This window comes from Sturnira hondurensis, unplaced genomic scaffold (genome assembly GCF_014824575.4).
Source record: "Sturnira hondurensis isolate 20B ecotype Veracruz unplaced genomic scaffold, ASM1482457v3 Scaffold0018728, whole genome shotgun sequence".
Classification (NCBI taxonomy): Eukaryota; Metazoa; Chordata; class Mammalia; order Chiroptera; family Phyllostomidae; genus Sturnira; species Sturnira hondurensis.
Genome location: NW_028091359.1, coordinates 9,398,724 through 9,422,163, shown reverse-complemented (window position 1 = coordinate 9,422,163; position 23,440 = coordinate 9,398,724). Strand labels below are relative to the sequence as shown.

General features: G+C 37.7%; 1 protein-coding gene across 1 annotated transcript in view; it reads left to right on the top strand.

Moving 5' to 3' along the window:
• The window catches only part of ABCA6 (ATP binding cassette subfamily A member 6), a 54,168-nt gene that overhangs the window by 13,847 nt on the left and 16,881 nt on the right, over positions 1–23,440 (top strand). The window contains exons 9-24 of the mRNA XM_037069764.1: positions 210–395; positions 3,662–3,809; positions 5,163–5,328; positions 9,000–9,058; positions 10,095–10,205; positions 10,649–10,824; positions 11,027–11,146; positions 11,398–11,536; positions 12,103–12,193; positions 13,025–13,164; positions 14,338–14,454; positions 15,725–15,893; positions 16,284–16,450; positions 18,696–18,829; positions 20,286–20,423; positions 22,767–22,874. Coding sequence (XP_036925659.1) covers positions 210–395; positions 3,662–3,809; positions 5,163–5,328; positions 9,000–9,058; positions 10,095–10,205; positions 10,649–10,824; positions 11,027–11,146; positions 11,398–11,536; positions 12,103–12,193; positions 13,025–13,164; positions 14,338–14,454; positions 15,725–15,893; positions 16,284–16,450; positions 18,696–18,829; positions 20,286–20,423; positions 22,767–22,874 — 2,169 coding nt within the window. The remainder of the gene's footprint in view (positions 1–209; positions 396–3,661; positions 3,810–5,162; positions 5,329–8,999; positions 9,059–10,094; positions 10,206–10,648; positions 10,825–11,026; positions 11,147–11,397; positions 11,537–12,102; positions 12,194–13,024; positions 13,165–14,337; positions 14,455–15,724; positions 15,894–16,283; positions 16,451–18,695; positions 18,830–20,285; positions 20,424–22,766; positions 22,875–23,440) is intronic.

The window sequence follows — 23,440 nt, the reverse complement described above, 5'->3', positions numbered from 1 at the left end:
CCTTTACTGGGCAACAGATGCCCAACATTTGAAAAGGGTAAATAGGGATGCTATGTTTATACGGGGATTGAGAGAAGGACTGAGCATAATTATATCCTAATATATTCTTCACTGACTCACTCATAAAGATGTCAGAATCCCCATTCAGTTCTGCTACCAGTCATTCTCGATGAACTAAGTCTGTGTGACCTGTCTTGTCTCTCTTTCAGATCGCTCTAGCATTCCTGATAAGCGTGCTCCTCAACAAAACCGTCCTCACGAATCTGGTTGTGTTTCTCTTCACTCTCTTTTGGGGCGGTGTGGGGCTCTCTGCCCTTTATAAACAGCTTCCTTCATCTTTGGAGTGGATTTTGAGTATTTTTAGCCCTTTTGCCTTTGCTGCTGGAATGGCCCAGGTGAGAGAATAGTTCATTGATTTGGTATTGAATTTTCTGAAGAATTTGATGGATACTTTACAACTGTTCATGATCAACCTTTCAGATTAAGAGCTTTTGTCCTAAACAATTCTATGCTAAAGCTAAATATGAAAATGTTACTATTACGTTGTAGAAAATGGTCACCTCACAAAGAAACTTAAATAAGAAAATGGTTCCATTTTTCACCTCTCAGGTGTAATTTTTTATTTTGAAGTATTTTCTTCTAGTTTTGTTTCTGCACACACAATTTCTCTCTTTTCATGTAAAGCTAGATGATTAAGGTTTCTTGGTAAATCTTTTTTGAAAAAATATGAAAAGCTTTTGAGACATAAATCTGGAGCTTAACTAAAAAGTATAAAATAAACCAAAAATCCGTGAAGTCGGTCAAGAAACAAAATGTTGCCATGACCCTAGGGCTCCTCTAAACACTCTTTTTTCTAAGAGTTTAGTTTTATGATCATTACTTTCTTGCTTTTTATTATCATCTAAGTATGTGTTCTGAAATGTAATCCTTTTGGTTTTGCCTATTTTCCACTTTCATATTGTACAAAGGGTATTTTTGAAAATCTGGCTTTTTTTCATTCAACATTGTTTTGAAAGGTCATCCACAGTCAGTGTGTAGTTACAGTCATACAGTATTATGTAGTATTCTATTGTGTGAATATATATACTATTGATTTTTGTATTGATGGACAAGAATATTTTCCAGTTTTTGACTATTATTAATAACTGCAAAAAATTCTTATGCATATTACCTAGTAAATACGGGCATTCATTTCTGTTTCATATATCTCTAGGAGCTGAATAGTGGGAACTAGAGTTTGTATATATTGATCTTTATAGCTATTGTTAAATGTTTTTTCAAAGTGGTGGCATTAGTTTACTTTTGCACCAATAGTGTTTCAGAGTTTTGGTTGCTCCAAATCTTCACCAACATTTGGTATTGTCAGTCTTGCAAATTTTAGCCATTCTGGTGGAAATGTCATGATATATCATCATGGAATTAATTTGTATTCCCCTGCTTGTTGAGATATTTTTGGATTTTCTGTTTTATAAATTGCTGACTCAAGCCTTTTCACCATATTTTGCTAAGTTTCTATCTTTCCTTATGCTATGTATGAATTCCTTATATACGCTAAATATGCGACATTTTGCTATTATTTCTTGCGGACATTTTCACTCTTTTCTTAGTGGTGCTTTTGTGTGATGAACAGAAGTTCATCATTATGATAATGTCCACTGTGTCAAGCTTTTCTTTTATACAGAGTAATTTTGTGCCTGTTTAAGAAATCATTGTGTACCCAAGCTTACAAAGATATTCTTCTACTACCTTTTTATTCTGGAAGCTTGATTGATTCTGCTTTTATATACAGATATAAAAATTTTTCAAAATAACTTTTGTGAATCTCTAGGTAGGGGCAACATTAATGTTTCTACACAAAAACCCAGTTGCTTTAGCTCCATTTATTAAAGAGACAATTTCTTCCCCAAATGAATTGCAGTGTTTCTTTTGTTATAGCTCAACCAATCATGTATTGGCCCATTTACAACTCAACCAATCATGTATTGGCCCGTTTACAACTCAACCAATCATGTATTGGCCTGTACATTTATCTTCCCACTGTTGTCACATTGTCTTAATGGTTTTGCTTTATATGTCTTGATATTTGGTAGCAACAATTCAACCACTTTATTTCCTTCTTCAAGAGAGTCTTTTCTATTCTACATTCTTTCCAATGTAATTTATCATTGTTACATCATTGACTTATCAAATTATACACAAACACTATGTATGTACAAAGGTGTTGAGATTTTGATACAGGTGAATTTTTCAATTTGGAGAAAATTCACACTTTTCAAACATATCTTCATAGGAATTTTCCCATAGTAATTGTTTTCCTTTCAGTATAGTCTTGCACATTTTTGTTTGATTTATTTCAAAATATTTGATATGTTTGATGTCATTAGAAATGCATCTATGTTTAAATTCTTATTGCTAAATGTGTGCTATTAATGCAGAGAAATGCAACTGATTTTGGGTACAGTGGCACTGTGTCCAGTATTCTTGCTATATTCTTTGATTAAAATGAGTATTTTTCATGATTTTACCTGGGGACTTTCTTATATATAATCATGTTGTCTACAAATAATGACAGTTTTTTTTTTCCACTTTTGCAGTCATTTATTTTTCTTGCCTTAATGCACAGATCAGGACCTCTAGTGTGGCGTTGAATAGAAATGCAGACAAAGGAAAAGCTTTCAACATTTCTCAATTAAGCATTATTTTTGGTGTTGGTTTCCCTTAGTCTGGTAACTCACCTGTTTAAGAAAGATCTCTCATCTTAGTTTATAAGGAGACTTTCTTTATTATAAGCAGGTGTTGAATTTTATCAAATGCTTTTTTTTCAGTATCTATTAGGTTGACATAATTTTCTACTCTAATCTGTTTTATGTTGAATTACATTGATTGAGCTTCAAATGTCAAATCAATCTTGCATCTTTAGAATAAAGTCAACTTTTTCATTAAGTGTTAATTAATGTTTTAACATAAATTGAGGAGTTGTGCAGTGTCTAGTTAAGGCACTGAGTTCAGAAGCTGGATCCTATACGATTTAGCTTTGCCACGCCACACCATGCGATTTTTTCCTTTATCTGGTTCAGTCACTCAACTTCTTTTTTATCTTATATAAAATGCAGATGAAAATAATAAGGCCTACCTCATAGGGTTATGATGAAGATTGAATGGGATAATACAAAAAGTACTTAGAACAGTGCCTAGAACATAGTAGCTACTATTACATAAATAATTATAAATACAAATCTTTATTTGCAGTAATGACTAGAAAAAGAGGTAAGTTCTCTCACCAGTATTCTAATAAGATAGTTCAAAGAAATCTCTATATTTCTTTGTTGCACAGGATAAATATTTTGTCATATCACAATGAAAACAAGCAAATAAATTATAATTTAAATTTTCATTCTTAAAATATATGTTTTAAAAATCAGGGGGGCAGGGTAGGGAATATAAAACAGAAAACTGTACTTGAATAAGAATTAAATTTAAAAAATAAAAAAATCAGTATTTTCTCCTAATATTTCTTTGATTGCTATAAAATAGTAGTTTCTTAATAACTTCATAAAGGGCTTCTTGAAAAAGTTACTTAATAAAGTGATAATCCTTGCTGTCGTAGTGCATTTTGTCTATTTAATTTAAGTATTTATTATTATTTTTGTTTGAATCTTAGATTATCCACCTGGATTATAATATGAATGGTGTAACTTTCCCTGACCCATCAGGAGACTCATATATAATGATAGCAACTTTTTTCATATTGGCTTTTGATGCTTTTTTGTACTTTATATTGGCATTATACTTTGACAAAATCATCCCATGTAAGTAATAGTGGATTTTCCCTTGATCTCTACAAATACTGACAATATTAAAGATTTTTTCCTTAAGGTTATATAAGTGTATTTTAAAAAATGATGACTAACAAGTATTTCCCATCACAGGCTGAATGAGTTCTTTATTTCTATTTTGTAGTTTTAATGGTCTGAAAAATGTGTTTATGTAAAAACAATCATTTTTCTCACTTTAATGTAATGATACACATTATAAATCTATAATAATGATAATTTTAATACATATTTTAATTATATAGTATTAAATAATGTTACTTTTTTCAGAGATCCCTGAAGCGTTTTCAAAGAATGATATTTTGGATTAGTATCTGAATGAGCTGGAGTAACATAGATGGTTTTGGCTCATTTAGTGTAGGGCCATGATATAGCAAAGTACTTCCTAGTAAATGTTTGTTCTCCTTACAAAATCATGAGGCAGCTTGTAAATGAAATACAACTTGAAAGAACCTCAGGTGTGAAATGATCAGGTTACCTCACTCCCCAGTGTTTGAGGGAGGACCATTTCAGAAGGGGAGTTATCCTTCCTTTAAGGAAATCACAAAATGAAGATTAGCAAGAACATTTTCAGCATTATTCTGAAAAGTTTTCTTATATTGTTTGTGTTTACAGAAGTATATCCAGATAGATTCCCTTTATCTTGCAAACAATAAAAAATTTCACATAAGCTCAGAATTCCCTCACATACACTAGAATCCGAATGCCTTTTTCCTTGTACAATCTTCTTGTCTTTTTATTTTTTATGTTCCTTCCACTTTGACTGTAGTTGAGGTTGTTTCTATGTATGCCTGTCTTTCTATCACTTCTGGTTTATATCTGAAGGCCCTTAATAAAAAATACTGCTTCATTTTTTTTAATCTAGAAAATAATCATATATTCATCCTGAACAAATACAGTTGCTCCATGTACTTTTAATACATGTACCAAATATACTTCAGTATTAAGTTCAATAATATTGCCATGATCAATAGATTAAGGCCACCAATATGTTTACAATTAATTTTATGCCATATTAAAACTTTCCCCCCACATATTTGGTTTTATTGTCCTGAATACCTTTTAGACCACATTTTATTCAAACCTGGGATTTATGCTTTGTTGAAAGTTCTATTGTTTAACTTTTGTGGTAATATGTTATCTCCTTTGGATTTCCATTTCTTATTTATTTATTAAGCTTTCTTGAGACTACTGTAAGTAATAGGAAGTTAGAAAAGACTCTCCCTATGATGTTTAAAAGCCTAATTCATTTTACAATATTTTGAACAAGGATTCTTTGCTCATTGTTTTCTTACTGATCCAATATTTTATTGTCTCTTGATTAATTAGATGGAAGTGACCGCCGTCACTCTCCATTATTTTTCCTGAACTCGTCCTCTTGCTTCCAACGCCAAAGGACTGATACCATCATTGAGAAAGAAATTGATCCCGAGTATCCCTCGGATGACTATTTTGAACCAGTAGCTCCAGGATTCCATGGAAAAGAGGCCATCAGGTAATCACACTACAGTAATATGTGGGTGCAAGGCTAATCAATTATTAACCAATAGCAAGAGAGTGAGGCAAAATACAGAAGACATTTGTCTTTGTGACCATCGCTTTTAACTCTCCTGCTGCCATCATCACCAGTGTCTCCTAGCTGTTACTTGACAAGAAAATTCTCTTTGCTTAGCTCCATGTACTGTTAGCACATCACCCTCCATTTTGTCTCCCTTCTTGTTTCTGTCTCTTGTCCCCCACCTCTCTTTCATACTTGCTCTTTTCTTTCTCTGAATTTCTTCTTCCATAGTTTTATCTGGCTTATATGTATGATGGAAGAAGTAGGAAATTTGGAGTCACAATTTTATATCTTAATACCACGTGTCCCTCTTATTTGATGTGCAATCTTGAAAAAACAAGTAAGTTTCTTTGACTCTGTGTCCTCTAGAAAAGAAGGGTAATGTCTACTTTGTAGAGTTGTTCATTGCAGATTCATATGAGCAGCCCTTAAAATATCTGTGCTCTGAGACCCCCACCTCCAGTGATTCTAATTCAGAAGGTGTGAGCTTGACACCAAGTACCTGTGGATTTTAAAGAGCCCTGTAGGTTTTTCTAATATGCACTAAACTTAAAGAATTAGAGTTTCAAACATCGACCTTTTATTCATTTAACAGATGTTCGTGTAGTGCTTACCACGTGTGAGATGCACAGTTCATTTTCACAGAAAGCTCACGGGACAGGCACTTTTATGTTGCCCATTGAAGAATGAGAAAAGTGACATACTGAAAAATGAAGTCTCTTGCCCAATGTTACCCACTCATTAATGGGAGTCTAGGATTGGCATCCAATCTGGCTCCTGAATCTATGTTCTTAGCCTCTGGCTACTGTAGAGATATAGGAGGCAAAGGAAGATGAATAAAACGGAACTATAGCTAGGAAGTGAAATTTCTCTCTCCACAACAAAGAGCAGAAGGAGAATTCATGTACCTCTGCTTCTTCCTTCTACTTCTGGCCCTATTTTTTGTTACGCTTTCTGAGGGGCAACCCCTCCCCAATCCATGGAAAACATCTGTCCAGTAGAGAAAGGCTAAGTTAGGAATAATTTCCCCCAAACTCTATTTCAATGTCATCAGTCCCTCTTCCTCAGTTGACAACACACACACACACAAATTATATTACTGTTCAAACTATAATACTTTTCAGGTCCAATCTGACAAGAGAGTCGTAGGGTTAGTTAGCTGCACAAATTGATGAAGTTCTTTGTTTTACTGTTGTCCAGGACAGAAAAGTGAAATGTCCTCTCCCATGCAGCCCGTCCTCTTTCCCCTCCGACCCTGACCAGTCTCTGCAGTGGTCGACCCTGGACGTCCTTGTCTCTTTCTCTGGGTTCCACACAAAAGTAGAGGTCTGAGGTCACTGAAAAACTGGGGAAGTCATCTGATCCAAGGCTTATTCATTATAGTTTTTGGCTCCATTGTGGGGTGCATCACCCCAGATCCACACCAAAGTAGCAATGTGTGTAGGCTTAGGTGCCCAGTATATAGCTCTTCCGTGACAGTGCCTACACACTCAGTTTCTTTTGAAACAGGTTCTGGAGCTGCAAGGCAGCCTAAAATTGCCCTTCACCTCCCAACATTAGATGCTATTTGATGCCAGTCCATAAATCTTATCTCTCTCTTCATTGTAACCCTTTCTTAGAAACATGGTCGTTCTTCCCCACCACTAGACAAGTGTTGCATTTGTCCCAATCAGTCTCAACATTTGAACTTGATGTTGTGTGGATATGGAAGGTACTAAGATATTAATTCCCCTTTTCCCAGGCAGTCTCTGTTGTATATACTAATGAACTCTTCCTTTTTCCTTAGCAGCCCTTAGCTATATATATCTGGAAGTATGGAGAAAACCTTCCAGAGTTCTAACCAGAATCAAGATCTTTGTTGTGCAAAAATATCTACTTTGTATTCACAACTTGCTCCCTCTTACCCACAATCCTTCGTCCCCCAATTTTCCTTCTTCTCTGGGGCATTTGCATGCACATCTTCCTATTCCTATGACTTTAGACCATTCTTGTAACATTCCCAGTACACAGGTGGAACTTCTGCCCCAAACATAAATGGCTACCTTTATCTATGAAAACAACCAGCTGCTCCTAAATGGAAATTTATTTTTAAAATAAAACACACAAGGCCCACTTCAATGGATGCCATGCTACATAAACAATGGTGGAAATAAAATACCCTGTGAGATTCAGCACCTTTTAAGCCTTTTTCTTATAAGTTTCCAGACTTCTTGGTATAAGCCCATCTACCAGCAGCATCCTGATTGAATAAGTGCCCTTACCATTATTCTCATTCATGCTCAGCAAAGAGAGTGGCTAAATTCTGTTTCCTTTTGAACTTGAAGATGCATTGTACTTGGTCTTATGTAGCCTTGATATCTCTCATCTCTCTAAGTCTGGTTCCTGCCTTGCTCTGCAGCAGGTGTATTTAAGTTCAATAAGCACTGATCTAGAGGGGGGTGTGTGTATGTGTGTGTGTGTGTGTGTGTGGAATTTGTATGAACAAAATCCAGCAAACCTTTCTATATGTGAACCAAATCTGAGAGCCAAGGATGGGGTCAACATTAGGCTGCTGTTGAAACTATGAGAATTAATTAAATAACCCATCGACACACTCTAGAGTGAGATGAACCATAATGTACAAAGAGAACACTGTGGAACACCAAGATGATATGTTAGATGAAAGAAGAGAACCTTACAGAGAAACAGAGAAGGGACATTTACAAAAATAGTAAGAAAACCAATAAAATGAAATTTTCTTTTTTTTTAAATGAAAATTTTCAATGCCTTCAAAATAGACACTTAAGAAGGAGGGTCATCAGTGGTAACCCATAACCCAGTAAATAAGGAAGGAACAGTGTTTTTTGCATTTAGTGATTGGGGAGCCACTAATGATTTCAGTGTGAAGGGGATCACTAGGGTTGTGGGTTCATAAGCCAAAGTGCAGGTAATTGATGAGGAAGTAAGGAAGTAGGGATGTCAAATTCACACTTTTATTTTGAGAACCTTTCTTCAAAGATTAGGAAAGAGAGAGATTTGACCATATCTAAAGCATATTTACTAGCCAAACAGAAGTTATCAGAGAGGAAAATTTGGGGGACAGAGGGCTTGGGAGATGATGGTTACAAAATACAGATAAAGGCACTAATCTTTTTTAAGATTTTATTTATATATCTTTAGAGGGGAAGAGAAGGAGAGAGGGAGAGAAATATCAACGTACAGTTGTCTCTCATGTGTCCCCTGCTGGGAACTGGCCTGCAACTGAGGCATGTGCCCTGACTGGGAATCGAACCGCGATCCTCTGGTTTTCAGGCCCGCGCTCAATCCACTGAGCTACACCAATCAGGGAAAAGGCACTAATCTTGAAGAAGGGGAAAACACCCGATGTGCTAAGATTCGAGAAAGAAAGTGAGGATGATTACAGATCATAACTTTCTAAAGAGAATGCTATTGTCTATTTCAGGAGAAATGATTTATCAAAAATAAGTCTTCATCTCCCTGAGGACACAGGTGGTGGTCACCCCTTATTTCACATAGAGTGGTCGACTGCCTCTCTCCAGGGCTGTTCATGACCTGTACTGCTTTTATTTCTGTGTTGTCTAAGTAATCATCCCCTTCTGTCATTTCAGAATCATAAATGTTAGAAAAGAATATAAAGAAAAGTCTGGAAAAGTGGAAGTATTGAAAGGTAAAGAAAAACATTTGTTCTATTGACTTCTTTGTTTCAAAAAATGGGGGAAATTTAATATGAAAAATTAGAAAATAGGGATAAGCAAAACAGAAAGGAAAAATGTACAATCTAACTCCATCATTGGAAATTAGCCATGATTAAAAACTGGATGTAAAATCCTTTTGGATACTTCGTGAATCTATTAATCTACAAAAACAAGATTGCACAGTGAAAAATGCAATTTCACTTTGGTTTTAAAAATGAATTTGCTCTAACAAATATTTTATTTGCACTCTGAGAAAAGAGCACTTAGACTTAAAATTGATAAATATTTTTTTACTAGCCAGAAAATCCCACAGTTTACCCGTACTGGTGAGAGTAACTACAACAAGATGAGTAATACCATTGTGAGTGAATTGGATTTCATAAGCCTATATCCATAACAAACACAGTGTACAGTTTTGAATGAACCAACATATCTGATACTAAACATTCTAATAAGTATAGCTTCCTATAACAAATATTTAAGTGAGCTATATATCCTCCTGAAGGTTGAGAGTTCTCTGTCCTTTGTGTTTGTATTGTGTTTATTTTCTAGCAAATGTTGCACCGCTTAACTCATCTTACTCATGCGTTTAAGATTAGATCTTTGAGCATTTAATGTAGTTGTTTCAGCAAGTTTATTTTCACTCGAGGTTTTTCTCAAGGAGCATGCACATCTGTGGTTTCTTTCTTTAATTTTACTCAAGGATATATTGAGGTATTTTTAAATTTATTAGTTTAGTTTCCAGAGCACATAATGAGCTACTTTCTAACGCATCAATAACCATGGGCTTTTATGTCTACACATCTTCAACTTCTGCAAGGATTTCTTCTTGTGTGGATGAGAAGAAGAAAAAATGAACTATAATTCCAAATATTCACACTACACTTACTTCCAGTGTCTATTCATGTCCATACATGAATATGAAAGTGTATACATCTCTTATTCTGTCTTCGGAACCAGGCCTGTCGCATGTTCTCTTAGATGTTGATATTTTTATTTTAAAAACAGGCTTATTCTTTGACATATATGAAGGTCAAATCACAGCAATTCTGGGTCATAGTGGAGCTGGCAAGTCTTCATTACTAAACATCCTTAATGGGTCGTCTGTTCCCACAGAAGGTGAGCAAAAAAAAAAGATACCCATGAAAAAAATAAGAACAAAAAGAAAAAACAACTTCTCAAAGGCAAGATGTCTGATAATAGAATAAGATCATATATAGCCTTTCTCATTTTTGGATTGTTATTTAACTGCTTAAGGGAAAATGGGAAAGTAATGTTTATTTTTTTAAAGTTATCAGAACTGTATGATTTTAAATAAATTTCCCAAAATGTTTTGAAGATTATTATCTTTATTCCACTGATATGGTTGGTACATTTCAGTGGGAATACACACTACTCCAAGCATAAATTTGTGCTAAGGGTAATTAGTATTTGTTAACAAATTATCGAGTCATCATTTTAGATGTGTGTATATATGCAATTATTTCCATAAATAAGATCTCCAAGCATCAATAAAATGTATTATGTTGCCAATGTAAATTATTTTTCACTTCTATTTTTAGGATCAGTTACCATCTACAACAAAAATCTCTCTGAAATGCAAGACTTGGAGAAAATCAGAGAGATAATTGGCGTGTGTCCTCAATTCAATGTTCACTTTGACACACTTACTGTGAAGGAAAACCTCAGGCTGTTTGCTAAGATTAAAGGGATTCGCCCACAGGAAGTGGACCAAGAGGTAGATACCTGGATTAATTAAACTGCCAGCCTATTGTCGAGTAAAGTCATGGCCACAGAATTCCCCTCAGTATTTACCTGTCCTGTTACATGTACAATTCAAGGCATTGAGGTCCTACCCAAAACACCTCCTGCTGTACTGACCTGTTAAAATTGTAAAATACGAGTCGTCTTGGATTTTAAGCTTTGTATACGTTCCATAGGTACAAAGAATTTTATTGGAGTTGGACATACAAAACATTCAGGATCGCCCTGCTAAACATTTAAGCGAAGGACAGAAAAGAAAGCTGACTTTTGGCATTGCCATCTTAGGAGATCCTCAGGTAAGTGCCCTTAGGCAGGTGGAGGAGTGTGGATGGAACAGCAGTACAAAGTCAGGCCACTTTCTGTCACTAATGGTAGCAGGGCTTTCATGGTCGTGAATCAAAAAAGGACCTGCTATGTGTAACTATGAAAATCAGTATATTGGACATACGCAGTTAATGTTTGGGGAGTTTTATTGTTACCCATGCTCTCATCAGGAAACAGCGGACACTGGAGCAAGGCATAGTTTCTATATCATCATCCTTTGTAGGTTTTGCTATTAGACGAACCAACCTCTGGCTTGGATCCCGTTGCGAGGTATCGTGTGTGGAGCTTCCTCAAGGAACGCAAAGCAGGCCGCGTGATCCTCTTGAGTACCAACCTTGTAGACGAGGCTGACATCCTGGCTGGTAATTGCTGATTCTATCTCAATATCACAATACAGAGTTTGGGGAATATTTATTCTCAGGGCAAGAGCCCTGCTCTCATTGCCTTGATATGCTTATGTTACGTCCCAGTCTGAGGGATATCAGGAGTCTAGTCTCAGGGTACAATTCTTTGCTGACTGTATGGTTGCTAGATTTTGACCACTCATAAAAACCTGGGATTTTTTTTCGGATCAGCTTTTGATTAATTTAAACATTCAAATATGCTTTAATATATGTTTTGTTGAAAAATCACTGCTCATTCTTTCACATCCCATTAAGAATAAAAAATGCACTCATGTAATTTCTGGTTTTTCTTTCTTTTTTTTTTTAAGTTTTGGAGGACACTAAAATGAGCTGGAGCTCATACGTTCATTTTAAATGCATCAATTTTAATGTGTATTTCAAACTTGCAAATAGACATTAGATAGAGCAATGCCCCATAGAACACTTCTCCTCTGGGAATCTGAGCTTTGGCTCCTTGTTTATATTTTCCAAAGAGGGAAGAACTGATTCCTGTCATCCCTTTTCTCTTGCTTCTTTTTACTCAGATAGAAAAGTGATCATGTCCAACGGGAGAATGAAATGTGCAGGCTCTTCTATCTTTTTGAAGAAAAGATGGGGTCTTGGATATCACTTAAGGTAAAGAATTTGGGGATAAATTGGATATATATATATATATATAAAATTTCAATCTGTCATATCAAAAAGGTAGACAATTATGAGAGAGATGTGTTCTTATGCTTAGCTCTACCAAGCTGTAGCAATCCATGTTTTCTGAATGTTTTTCCTGCATTCCATTGTGATAAGAAAAATTTCAAAATTATAAGCTGGACCACGTTCCAGGCAGCTGCTCTGTGCAGCCTAAAAATCTATCTTCTTCCCGTGCTCCATTTTCCTCAGCTGATCCTTGCAATCCTGTGACATAGTTTCCTTTTTCCATAGGGTACAAAATCAAATAATTTCAGAAGCTAGTGTCAAAAGCGGGAGTAAATCTGGTGGCAGTGAGCAAAAAGGACTGTGTGTAGTGAGAATGCGTGTCCAGGCGAAAAGAATGGAAGCAAAAACTCTCTGGACAAACGGAACATGCATGTTGGCCAGGTTTCCCTGTTAGCCACTAATTTCTGATATCTACACAGTCTAGCATAATAATTATTTTCCCTAAGAAATCTCGTCTAACATTCTCACCTCCTTTTGTGTATCTTCCTTCTTAATATATATCAAGTTTCAATTCTAGTGTGTATTTGTTTGTATATTTGTAGTCGTTCTGAGTTTATACACCTCCTCTGTATAGATCAGAAGATTTTTCAAACTGAGAGCATTATGTATTTTTTATTATTATTATTATTTAAATCATTTTGTTTGTTAAAGCTAAGTAAAGTAGTGCTCAAAGGCTAGATATTCAAAAGCAAGCTCTTCTTTTGTGACAGAGCTGGATAATACAAATGATTTGTCTTCTCTTTCAAACATTAGTTTGTACAGAAATGAAATATGTGATCCAGAAAAAATAACATCCATTATTAATCATCACATCCCTGATGCTAAATTAAAAACAGAAAGCAAAGAAACTCTTGTGTATACTTTGCCTATGGAAAAGACAAATAAATTTCCAGGTAACTTTGATATGATTATAATGGAATGAAATTTGGGAACAAGTGTTTACGTTATTATTACAACTTTCATTGTTTAACAATTTGGATATTGTTTTAGGTTGAATTTCTTAAATGGAGTGTGAGATGAGGGTTTTAGTGTCATTTGCTTGGTAATTGATGCCTAGAAGGACCAGGGAACGGGGACACGAGAGAGGAAAGGGAAGGAAGCCAGGGAAGTTTGCCTTATCCAGCAGGTTACGGCAATAAGCAATGGAGATGTAATACCCCCGGGGAAAATAAATGAATAAGTAAGGGGCTCAGAATTACGTCACCAGAGGGGTGAGAAAGCTGGGGTATTTGTTTGCCACTCCTTAGCCATCATTGGTTAAGAGATGTGTCCAGAGCAGGAATTTTTGCCCCATCTGGCTTGTGCTCAGCAGGAGCTTTAGCACACTACAGAGCCCAGAAAACAATGCCCGTGGCAGGTGCTCTTAAGAAGCCGATTTGCCATTAAAGGAGATGAGGGTGGGGCATCAAGGTGTCTGATACAGGTTCCATTTTGTATTTTAAACTAATTGGGTGCGTACCTTTTCTTTGTTTGATGGCCAACTTTACATGCTATTTGGATGACCCAGTACATGTAGGAGAAATTGACGATTCAGGAGAGGGACCGAGGGAGGGAGAGAAAAAGGCTGAGGGAAAGAGAGAGAAAGAGAGAAAGAGAGAGAGAGAGAGAGAGAGAAGATCATTTTGAAAAGTCCTTGAGATGACCAGAGGGGATGGAATTCAGAACACAAGACAAGAGGCAGCCTTTGGTGGGAGCAGCTGTGAGTCTTCTACCTGTACAAAAGGAAGACCCAGAATGAGGGTAGAAGTATGTGCTGATTTGTGGTGTAGAGGTGAGAAGATGATACCCTCTCTGATTGCTTATATTTCCTCAAAGACGTTTGCAGGAAGTTCATGAGCTGAGAACAGAAGACAGAGTGCAGGCAGTCTGAGGACAGAGGGAGAGGTCTGACATAGTCATTTCAGAGAGGAAGAGCATTCCAGTGAAATTTTGCTTTTGCTTACTATGATATTAAAAATATATAAATGTTATTGATGATATTCTGCATCATCATTTAAATATGTAAATTTAGCAGGTTTAGTTATCAGTGGTATTTCAAATGTATCTATTCCTGTCTGTTGCCTTAGACCTTTTCAGTGACCTTGATGAGGGTTCTGGCCAAGGGGTGATGAGTTACGACATTTCCATATCAACTCTGAATGAACTCTTCCTGAAAATGGAAGGAATATCAACTATTGAACAAGGTAAATTCATTTGTACAATTCATATATAATCAGTTTCCAAACAATCATGTGTCAATTTAGTATGTGTAGTGTCTTAAATTTGATTACGCTAAAGAACATGACTAGCCCTGGCTGGTGTGGCTCAGTGGACTGAGTGTCAGCCTGTGAACCAAAAGGTCGCAGGTTCAATTCCCAGTCTGGGAATTGAATGTGTCTGGGTTGCAGGCCAGGTCTCCTGTTGGGGGTGTGCAAGAGGCAACCGATAGGTGTATCTCTCATACTTTGACGTTTATTCTCTCTAAAATAAAACCTAAAAATTCTGAGAGAAAAAAAAAAAAAACATGGCTAATCCCAAATTCAACTGCGGCTCCGGGAAGGGCTGCCATCGTTTCCTAACGTCATCACTAGGACTCAGCACCGACTGCTCCTGGAATACGCCAAATTCCTCTTCAGAAGCTGTTTGCTGCCTTTTCAGAAGCTTTCTTCTATCCCCAGATATTCGCTGCTTCTTGGATATTTTGAGTATATACAAAACCTTCCCAATCAATGTTATGAACTCTGAACAGATATTTTGTATAAAAATTGCTCCTAGCTTGCTCATATACGAAATCCCACTAAGGTCTAAATGGGGGAAAGGCTTAGGGTCATCTCTTGTGTATTTTAATGGGTGGTAACAGTAAGAGCTGTTATCTGTGGAGAGTTCATGCCGGACGCTTTGATCGCTGTGTGGCTACATAACACCGCTTTTCTACAATAACCATTCTAACCAGTGTCGTTGGTACCGTTTTACACATGAGAAAATCATACCTCACATTCTCAACTTAAGAGCAGTTAAGTGACTTGCCCCAAATAATACCACGTGTAAGTCAGATATTTGGAAGTCGGGTACAGGTCGTGTGGTTTCAGAGCTGATTGATTGTCTTTCACCTAGAATTCTACATTATTGATAGCTTGATAGTAGACTTTTAGGCATTAGTGATTTGCTATTTCAAATCACTATGGAGAAGATTTCTTGAAGTCCCTCAGAATATTGTTACCTGTAAGACTTTCTATGCCTTTTTAACGACTAGACACAGTGAGATCACCCTTTACTGACTTCTTTTGGTATGAATATTTGATAACTGAGTTTATTAAATGTGGACATGATAAACTTAATTTGTTTCTTACATTGTTTGTTTTGTAACAAACATCCTAAGAGAGTTTTTCTCTAGAAGGAGAAAGCTGTGCTGACTCAAGAGCGACATTAATAACATGTGTATGTATGTGCGTATGTGCTTATTCCGACGCACAGAGACGAGCAGAGACGCGGAAAGCCCATACAAAATGGAGCCAGCTTACTCTTCTCGTCCCGAAAGTCAGAGGACTGTGAGTGACTTGGAGCTCTGGAGAAGGCAGGTCTGTGCAATAGCGCGGCTCCGTTTCTGGAAGTTAAAACATGGAAGGAAAGCACTTTTAATCCTGTAAGTATCAGAGTACTGTGGTTTTCTTGGGTAGTGAGTTACAAGAGCGGGGTTAACCCAGAAAAAAATGTACAACGAGAACACAATACCCAACATTCCTGCGAGAGCATGTACAAAGGCAGCATTTGATTTTACTGTCATGAGAATACCTGGAAGTTAGCATGTGATGAGCCTTTCATACTGGTCTGTTTGGTTTTCATAGTTTGATTGCCTGCTGTTAATACAGCGATGTGTTTTTGTGCCGTGTAGCATGCTACGGTGTGACTTTCAAAATTTTAGCACTTATTCTTATGGCTGCCATAAAGTTGATGTTCTACAAATATTTGTGAAATGTCTGACTGAGTAAATACAACTGCTGTAGATTCATATGGTAGTTTTTCTTCATTATAGACTATTGCTACTTGGAATTGCACTGTTCCCTGTACTTGTGGAAGTGATATTTGATGCCATATTAGTTCAAAAGACTGATTGGGAATTTAAACCTGAATTGTATTTCCTTTCTCCTGGACAACTTCCCCAAGAACCTCTTACCAGCCTATTGATCGTCAATAACACAGGTGAACAGAAAGACAAAATTCAAATCTAGGAATTAGTTGTTTTCATGTAGAGGGGGGAAAGTGAGTCGTAAGAGTAGAAAATATGTATTTAGACTTTGTGAATAGAAAACCGTTTCTGAGGAGCTGTGCATATTTGCTCTGAGTTTAGGGGGTGATGGGGTCGAGGAGACAGGGTGGAAGGATCTGGGGTCACTGCTTCACCTGGTGGAGCAGAGCTGCTTATCTGCCTGGTTACCCTAAGCTACTGTGTGAAAGAGACACTTCTGTGTTGGTTGAACCACTCAGTTTTGGGACCCCTTTGTCACAGCAGCTTAACTTCTATCTTCAGTGTTATACACACTGGTTGACATATAGAGATCCAATAAGCTCTAGGGGATGCCTTAACACCATTTGGTACTCGTGCCTCTGTTATCCTAAATGATAGGTAATTGGTTTTGTCTAACTGCTTAATCCTCCTCTTTATGTAACTTTGAAGATGTTATGTCTTTGCCTAAAATATTAACCAAATATAATCAGAAAAGGAATTTTCTCTTGAGGAGTCCCCCTGCCCACTCCAATTTTCACATACATTTGTGACTCAGAATTCTAGATGTCTCCTCTTCAAACAAAAGGGGTCTTCTTATTTGTTTCTCGTTCCTGTCTTTTTCCATGCGGGTTTTAGAAAGTGAAGTTTATTCGTTCTCCTACCTTAAAACTGAAAGGCTTGCTAGTTGTTCGACCTCCAAGACCTAGAATTGTTTCTCTCCCTTTCAGTTGGAAGGGAGAATGAATAAACACACCCGTGTTTATTCATTCTAACTTACATGAAGTAGAATTATAAAGCTCATTCATCACAGAGTAAGGTTCGACAAACAGAAGGTGCGTGTGTTTATTCATTCTCCCGCGCGTGTTTTCCTCCCCAGTTACTCCGAGCACAATACGTGGTATTCCCTTGTTTATTTTTTCTTTTCTCTGTACTCACTTGTTAGGCATTTTGTCATTTAGGTTTGGAGCTTTTATGCCATCTCCTCCCCCTTTTTCTAAAAAACCTCACGATTGTTGATAAGACGTTCAGCTTTAAATTGGAGAATCCCTGTTTGCCTAGGTGAATGTGGGTCACCACGAAGGGATCTACCCTACCTCAAGTGACTATGGAGCAGGTTGTGTGGCTAACTGTCCTACGATGCAAGGAAAGCTTAGTTTCTATGTGAACATCCCTTTCCCACCTGGTGGGAGGAATCCTAATTCATCTGGCGCTTGGCCTTGTTTTTCTGCTGCCAGGACCCAATTCGGTCCTCAGCTCCCACTTGAAAGTCCAAATGAGCCAAAAATGAGAATCCTTCTTCTTCCTTTTCCCATTAAAGTCTGTCTTTTAATTGTCTGGAGTTCCTGTAGGTCTGGCCCTGCAGTTTTCCCCAGGTAATGTCTCTTAGGAAGTAAATCTGGGGACTTGTATTCTGAAGGCAAGGGGAGCTGCCACCTGCTCTGTGTGGGGCAGAAGGAGGGGCCTGTGGTCACCTTGTTTCAGGTGTGGTTGAACAGTTAACCAGCCTGACAGCGGCTTCAGGGTCTACTTTGCCCCTTGAATTTGTCTGCCGAGTTTAGATATTAGGAAAGTTGGTTTTGCCTTTGTAGTTGTTGGCCCCTGTGTGTGCTGGGTTGTGGGTTCTTCTTACCTCTTATTTCCCTGTTTTCTTCATTAGGAGCATCTCAAAAACTTTGGTCCGATAGTGGCACTCTTTTCATTTCCCACTTTCTAACAAAAAATATACTTATGAAATACATATGTATGTAACATGTACGTAAATGTGGAAAATACATTCCTGTGTTAAAATACATACATATGTATGCCTACCTATATTTACTTTTCTGTTATTTGGAGAACACAGAAACAAAAGGGGTGCTATTATTGGCCATTTTAGGCTAGTGAGTCCAGGCACTCCCCATACGATTATTGTATTCCCACAAATATTGAGTTCAAGTGTATTTTTTTAACAGAGTCATGAAATCAAATTATATTGTCTTAGTGGCCACACGCTAACTTACATGAAGTAGAATTATCAAGCTCATTCATCACAGAGTAAGGTTCGACAAACAGAAGGTGGTGCAATGTGTTCTCTTTCATGGGCCAGTATTGTTATTACCGGGACACCCAAAGGGGTATGCCTTCACAGGATAAAAATATAAATTGTGTATGTGGTTTATTTTTTTCAATGGACACATATGTTTTGTTTTACATGGCCTTCTGGTACTGATTTAATATCAGACTCAAATATTGAAGATTTCGTACAGTCACTGAAGCATCAGAATATCCTTTTGGAAATTGATGACTTTAAAAACAGAAATAGCGCTGAGGAACTGTCATACAATGGGGCAATTGTCGTTTCTGGTAAACAAAAGGTATGTTTGCCTCTCGCTACTTGTTTTGGCTTTTATGAGAAAAAATTAATGAAGTGCTACATTTTAGCTGTCTTAAAAACTGTGGAAAGTCAACCCAGCTAGTGTGCAGCAACGTGACTCAAACTCATTTCAGGTCATTATTAAATAATCTGGAAACCTTGCCCTGGCTGGTGTAGCTCAGTGGATTGAGCACGGACCTGTGAACCAGACGATCACGGTTCGATTCCCAGTCAGGGCACATGCCTGGGTTGCAGGCCAGTTCCTGACAGGGGACTCACAAGAGGCAACCATACATTGATGTTTCTCTCCTTCTCTCCTTCCCTTCCCCTCTAAAGATAAATAAATAAAATCTTTTAAAAAATTTTAAAAATAACCTGGAAACCTTAATTACACTTGTGTAACACATTTTCCATCGTAACTTTGGAGTTAGATGATTTTTTAGAATTAGAAGTAGCTGGATATAATTGCATCATTCAACCCTGATAAAATATCAGGATGTAAACTTACCGTCAAAGATAATTACGAATTAAAGGGATCCCATTCAATGGCTAACTACCGAAACTGGCTTTCTGTGTTTGAAAAGATACATTCAGTAGTATCATAGCCACTGAAATCTCTGAGAAAATTTTTTTCAGCCCACTCTCTTAGCATGTTTCATTCCGGGTGAAGACTATAAGCAATAATCTTTGCAGGAACAAGACTATTGAAAACACATCCTAACCATAAGTAAACTCTGAGTCTCACTTGCATTCCAATGGCAACAGGGGGTTCAATTCAGTGAAGCCACCTCTTTATTTCTTGCCCCAAGGAGAAAAAGACAACAGCCTTTGAAGATGTATCATGGACTGCCTAAACTAAGGGCATCATTTAAAAAGATGTGATCTCAATGTGGGCAACAGCATTGCTGGGAGGATGCTTTGCTTGTTACTCATTCAACGTGTTGATTACAGGAACTCTTGGTTACACGATATCAAGCCTCTTCTTCATAAACATGAAGAACATAAACATCGTCCTTGGAAGTATAGAAACGCTTCACGGCAATGTAGCTACGAATGTTTTATGAACCCCATGCTTATCTCATATCCAGAAAAACAGGGTTTCTTTGCTTGCTCGCTGCAAACTGATAGGGTTTCTCATCAGGGCCACTTTTAAATGCCATCAGCTGAAGTTTCTTATGAGCAAAATGAGGAAAAAGGATCTAAAATTAGTCATACTAATACAAATTCATATTGCTGACTCCGCTAGGGCCTGATGTATGTTATCCCGTTTAAACTGTATAACAACCCATTTATCATGCATACCTTTTCACCGGTGAGGACGTGCCACTCAGAAAAGGCAGGGGACTTTGAAGACAGTCACACAGCTAGAATATGGCACTGTTACAAGTTTAGGTATAAAACCTTTTTCTTTGTTCTTCATTTAGAATTAACGTCATCTCATTTGTGTTTATTTGAAGGATTATAGATTTTCCGCTTTATGCAATACCAAGAGACGGCACTGTTTTCCTATTCTTATGAGTGTTATCAGCAATGGGCTGCTTCGAATGCTGAACCATACGCAACAGATTCAAACTGCGAGAGGCTCATATCCTTTTGTAAGTATTGCCTTCACTCCTTCTGAACAATTAGGAATTTGACAAGCCACCTATATGTTCCCTCTTTAGCTTTTAAATATTTATAATTTATTTCCATCCCCCCAAATTAATGTTGTCCTTATATTTTAAGCAGATTATGTCTGACAGAATGTGATTTTTTCCTTTACTATGATCAGAGAATTCTCATGGGGGAATTTTTTTCCACAGTGTGTCGTAGTCTCCCAGAAAATCTTCTGAGAAGATATGTACTTGATTGCAGGAGTATATTGGAGAGAGAATGAGACTCTGTGTGTGTGTGTGTGTGTGTGTGTGTGTGTGTTTATATACTGAATTGGAAATGAGGAACACATGTAACCCTGTTTTAGAATCTCATAAATCTTATATAATTTGTTGGCGGATTCTTCATTGACTAAATTAGCAGACTGACTCATTTGAAGGACAGTCTACCAGTTCTCGGGCTATATGCTTCACCTACCCAGTCCCTCTACACGGTGGGGGTGTCTGCCACACACAGGTTGCATTTTCAGGGCTTTTTATCAGCTGGCTCTAGTGTGACTTGACAACTGGAAGCAGTGCTTTTAGCCAGGACAGCAGAAGGATCTCTTACCCTCGCCTTCAGTGACATCACTTCCTTCCTTTGTCCCTCCACCCCGGATGTGACAGTGGCTTCTCCTGTCATCATCCTTGGCTTCTCTGCTCTTTCCTCCCATGTAACCACACAGGATTAATTTCACTCTATTTGAAGTCCTCGAGGTGGTTATGGTTTTCTGGTTAGAGCCCAATGGGTACCCAAGAGAGGCTTCTCAAAGATGACTTCAACCGTTTCCAACCAGAACGTTGGAAGAGAAATAAACAGGACTAGAAATGGAGCCTTCAAAGAGGGAAGCCCATTTTGTAACCAAGGGGTCCGATTCTGTTTTGGATTCACTGCACCCATGGTTCTGGGGGTACACGGAGAAGCACATGGACGGGCTATACTTGAGACGTCAGCAGGTGACATCACCCTCTGTGAGCCAAAGCCACCACTGTCCCTGAAAGCAGGGAAAATTCAAGAGTGGTGGTGTCTGAAGGGAAGTCTCCAGCAGGTAGAACCAGCTGGTAGTACAAAGAGATAGATGTTACCCCTTCTTTGTCCTCATATTGGGTCAAGATTAAAATGAAAGGCTCCATGGCTACACTCTTAGCCTCCCCAGGGGCAGAAACCTTTCTTCTTTCAGCCATTCTTATGAAGACAGTAGTATATTTTCCCACCCACTGGAAAATTTCTAGGTACAGCCCCCAAAGCCTTATGGAAAACTTGAGAATTGTGGCATGATTTTGAGGTAGGCTACTGCCCCAGAGGCCATCCCATGCCCTGCCTGAGCACAAGCCCAGCCTCAGACAGACACTGGTTCAGGGGCATCTCCTGAAGACCTGCTGGGCGGCCTCGAGTTCTCTTTCTAGGTCTGTTCTTCAGAGCACGTCCAGCTGGCTGCCGTAGTTCCCACGTGTCCATCACTAGGTTTCCTGAGAAACACCTGCCGTTCAAGCTTGAGGAATCTGTTTCCCTAGGACCAGAAGTCCTTAACTATGTTTTGGTATTGTGGTAAAAAGACATGTAACGTGAAATTTACCATCTTCACTATTTTTAAGTGTACAGTTCACTGGTGTTGAGTATATTCACATTGCTGCGAACACAAGCCTCCAGAATTTTTTCATCTCGTGCCACTAAAATGCTATACCCATTAAATAAAAACTTGTCATTACTCCTTTTTCTGGATCCTGGCAATCACTGTTTTACTTTCTGCTTTTATGAAATGCAACTACTTTCGATACCTCGTAAGAGGACCCGTGTATAGTATTTGTCTTTGTGTAACTGGCTTTCCTCTGGAATAATGTCCTCAAACTTCATTCATGTGGTATCATGGGCCGGGATTTTCCTTTCTTTTTTTTTTTTAAAGGCTGAATAGTATCCCATTGTGTGTACACAGTACACTTTGTTTATCCATTTATCTGTCCATGGACATGGGTCCCTTCCCCCTCTTGGGTACTGTGAATGGTGCCGCTGTGAAATGTGTGGGCAGAGATGCCTTTCAGGTCCTGCTTTCAGTTCTTTTTTGTACACACCCGAAGAGGGTCCTGGGTTTTTTTTTATTCCCCCCTTTTGTTCTAAGAGTTAAAACTTCATATTTCATAATCAGAAATTACCCGCCCCCACTACCATGCATAGATGTTGATGAACTAGACACACTTTTAATTTGATTTTTTTCCATATTTTGAACGGCATATTCGTTGTGGTTATTAGTATTTGTTTACTTTTTTTAAGAAATATTCACTAGCTGAACCTGCATCTTATATTTGCAGAGTTTCATACTGACCTGGACTGGGCTGCCAGAAGCCTCCTTGTTCTTATTTTGCACCGTGAGCTGTATTTCTCCTTACTTTGCCATGAGCAGTGTTGGCGATTACAAAGTAAGAGACAGGGAAGGATAAAAGGAAAAAAAGCAACTTCGGGGAGTTTAATACTTGTGTTTGAAATGCTATTTGTTCAAAATGTTGTCCTGTGAGAAAAACATGTAAGCCTATGTTTCATTTAGATAATGTCATTGAGCATTATTTCTAGCAAGTCAGAAATTTACTTCTAAAAACATGAAATACTCGTGGACGCAAACAACAGGGTGGTGGTTGTTGGGGGAGGGGTGGGTAGAGGTGGAAGAGAGTATAAGGGGGATAAATGGTAGTAGAAAAATGTGGTAAAAATGAAACCACAAAACACTTTTTATTTCAAAATTAACAGAAAAAGTACAATAATTTTACAGGGATTCAAGTTAAATATTACAAGGGAAATATTATAAAACTTTCAACTATATTATTTCTTAACAACAAAGAAGAAATCATAGATGCTGAAAAAAACCAGATTTAAGACTTGAATCCCTTCTTTACTGTGGGCAATACAGCTTTTTCTCGCATTGGTACTTGGTCATGTCCATTATCTGAGTCACACAGCTGAGTGAGACTTAGGGGAGTCACCCTTCACA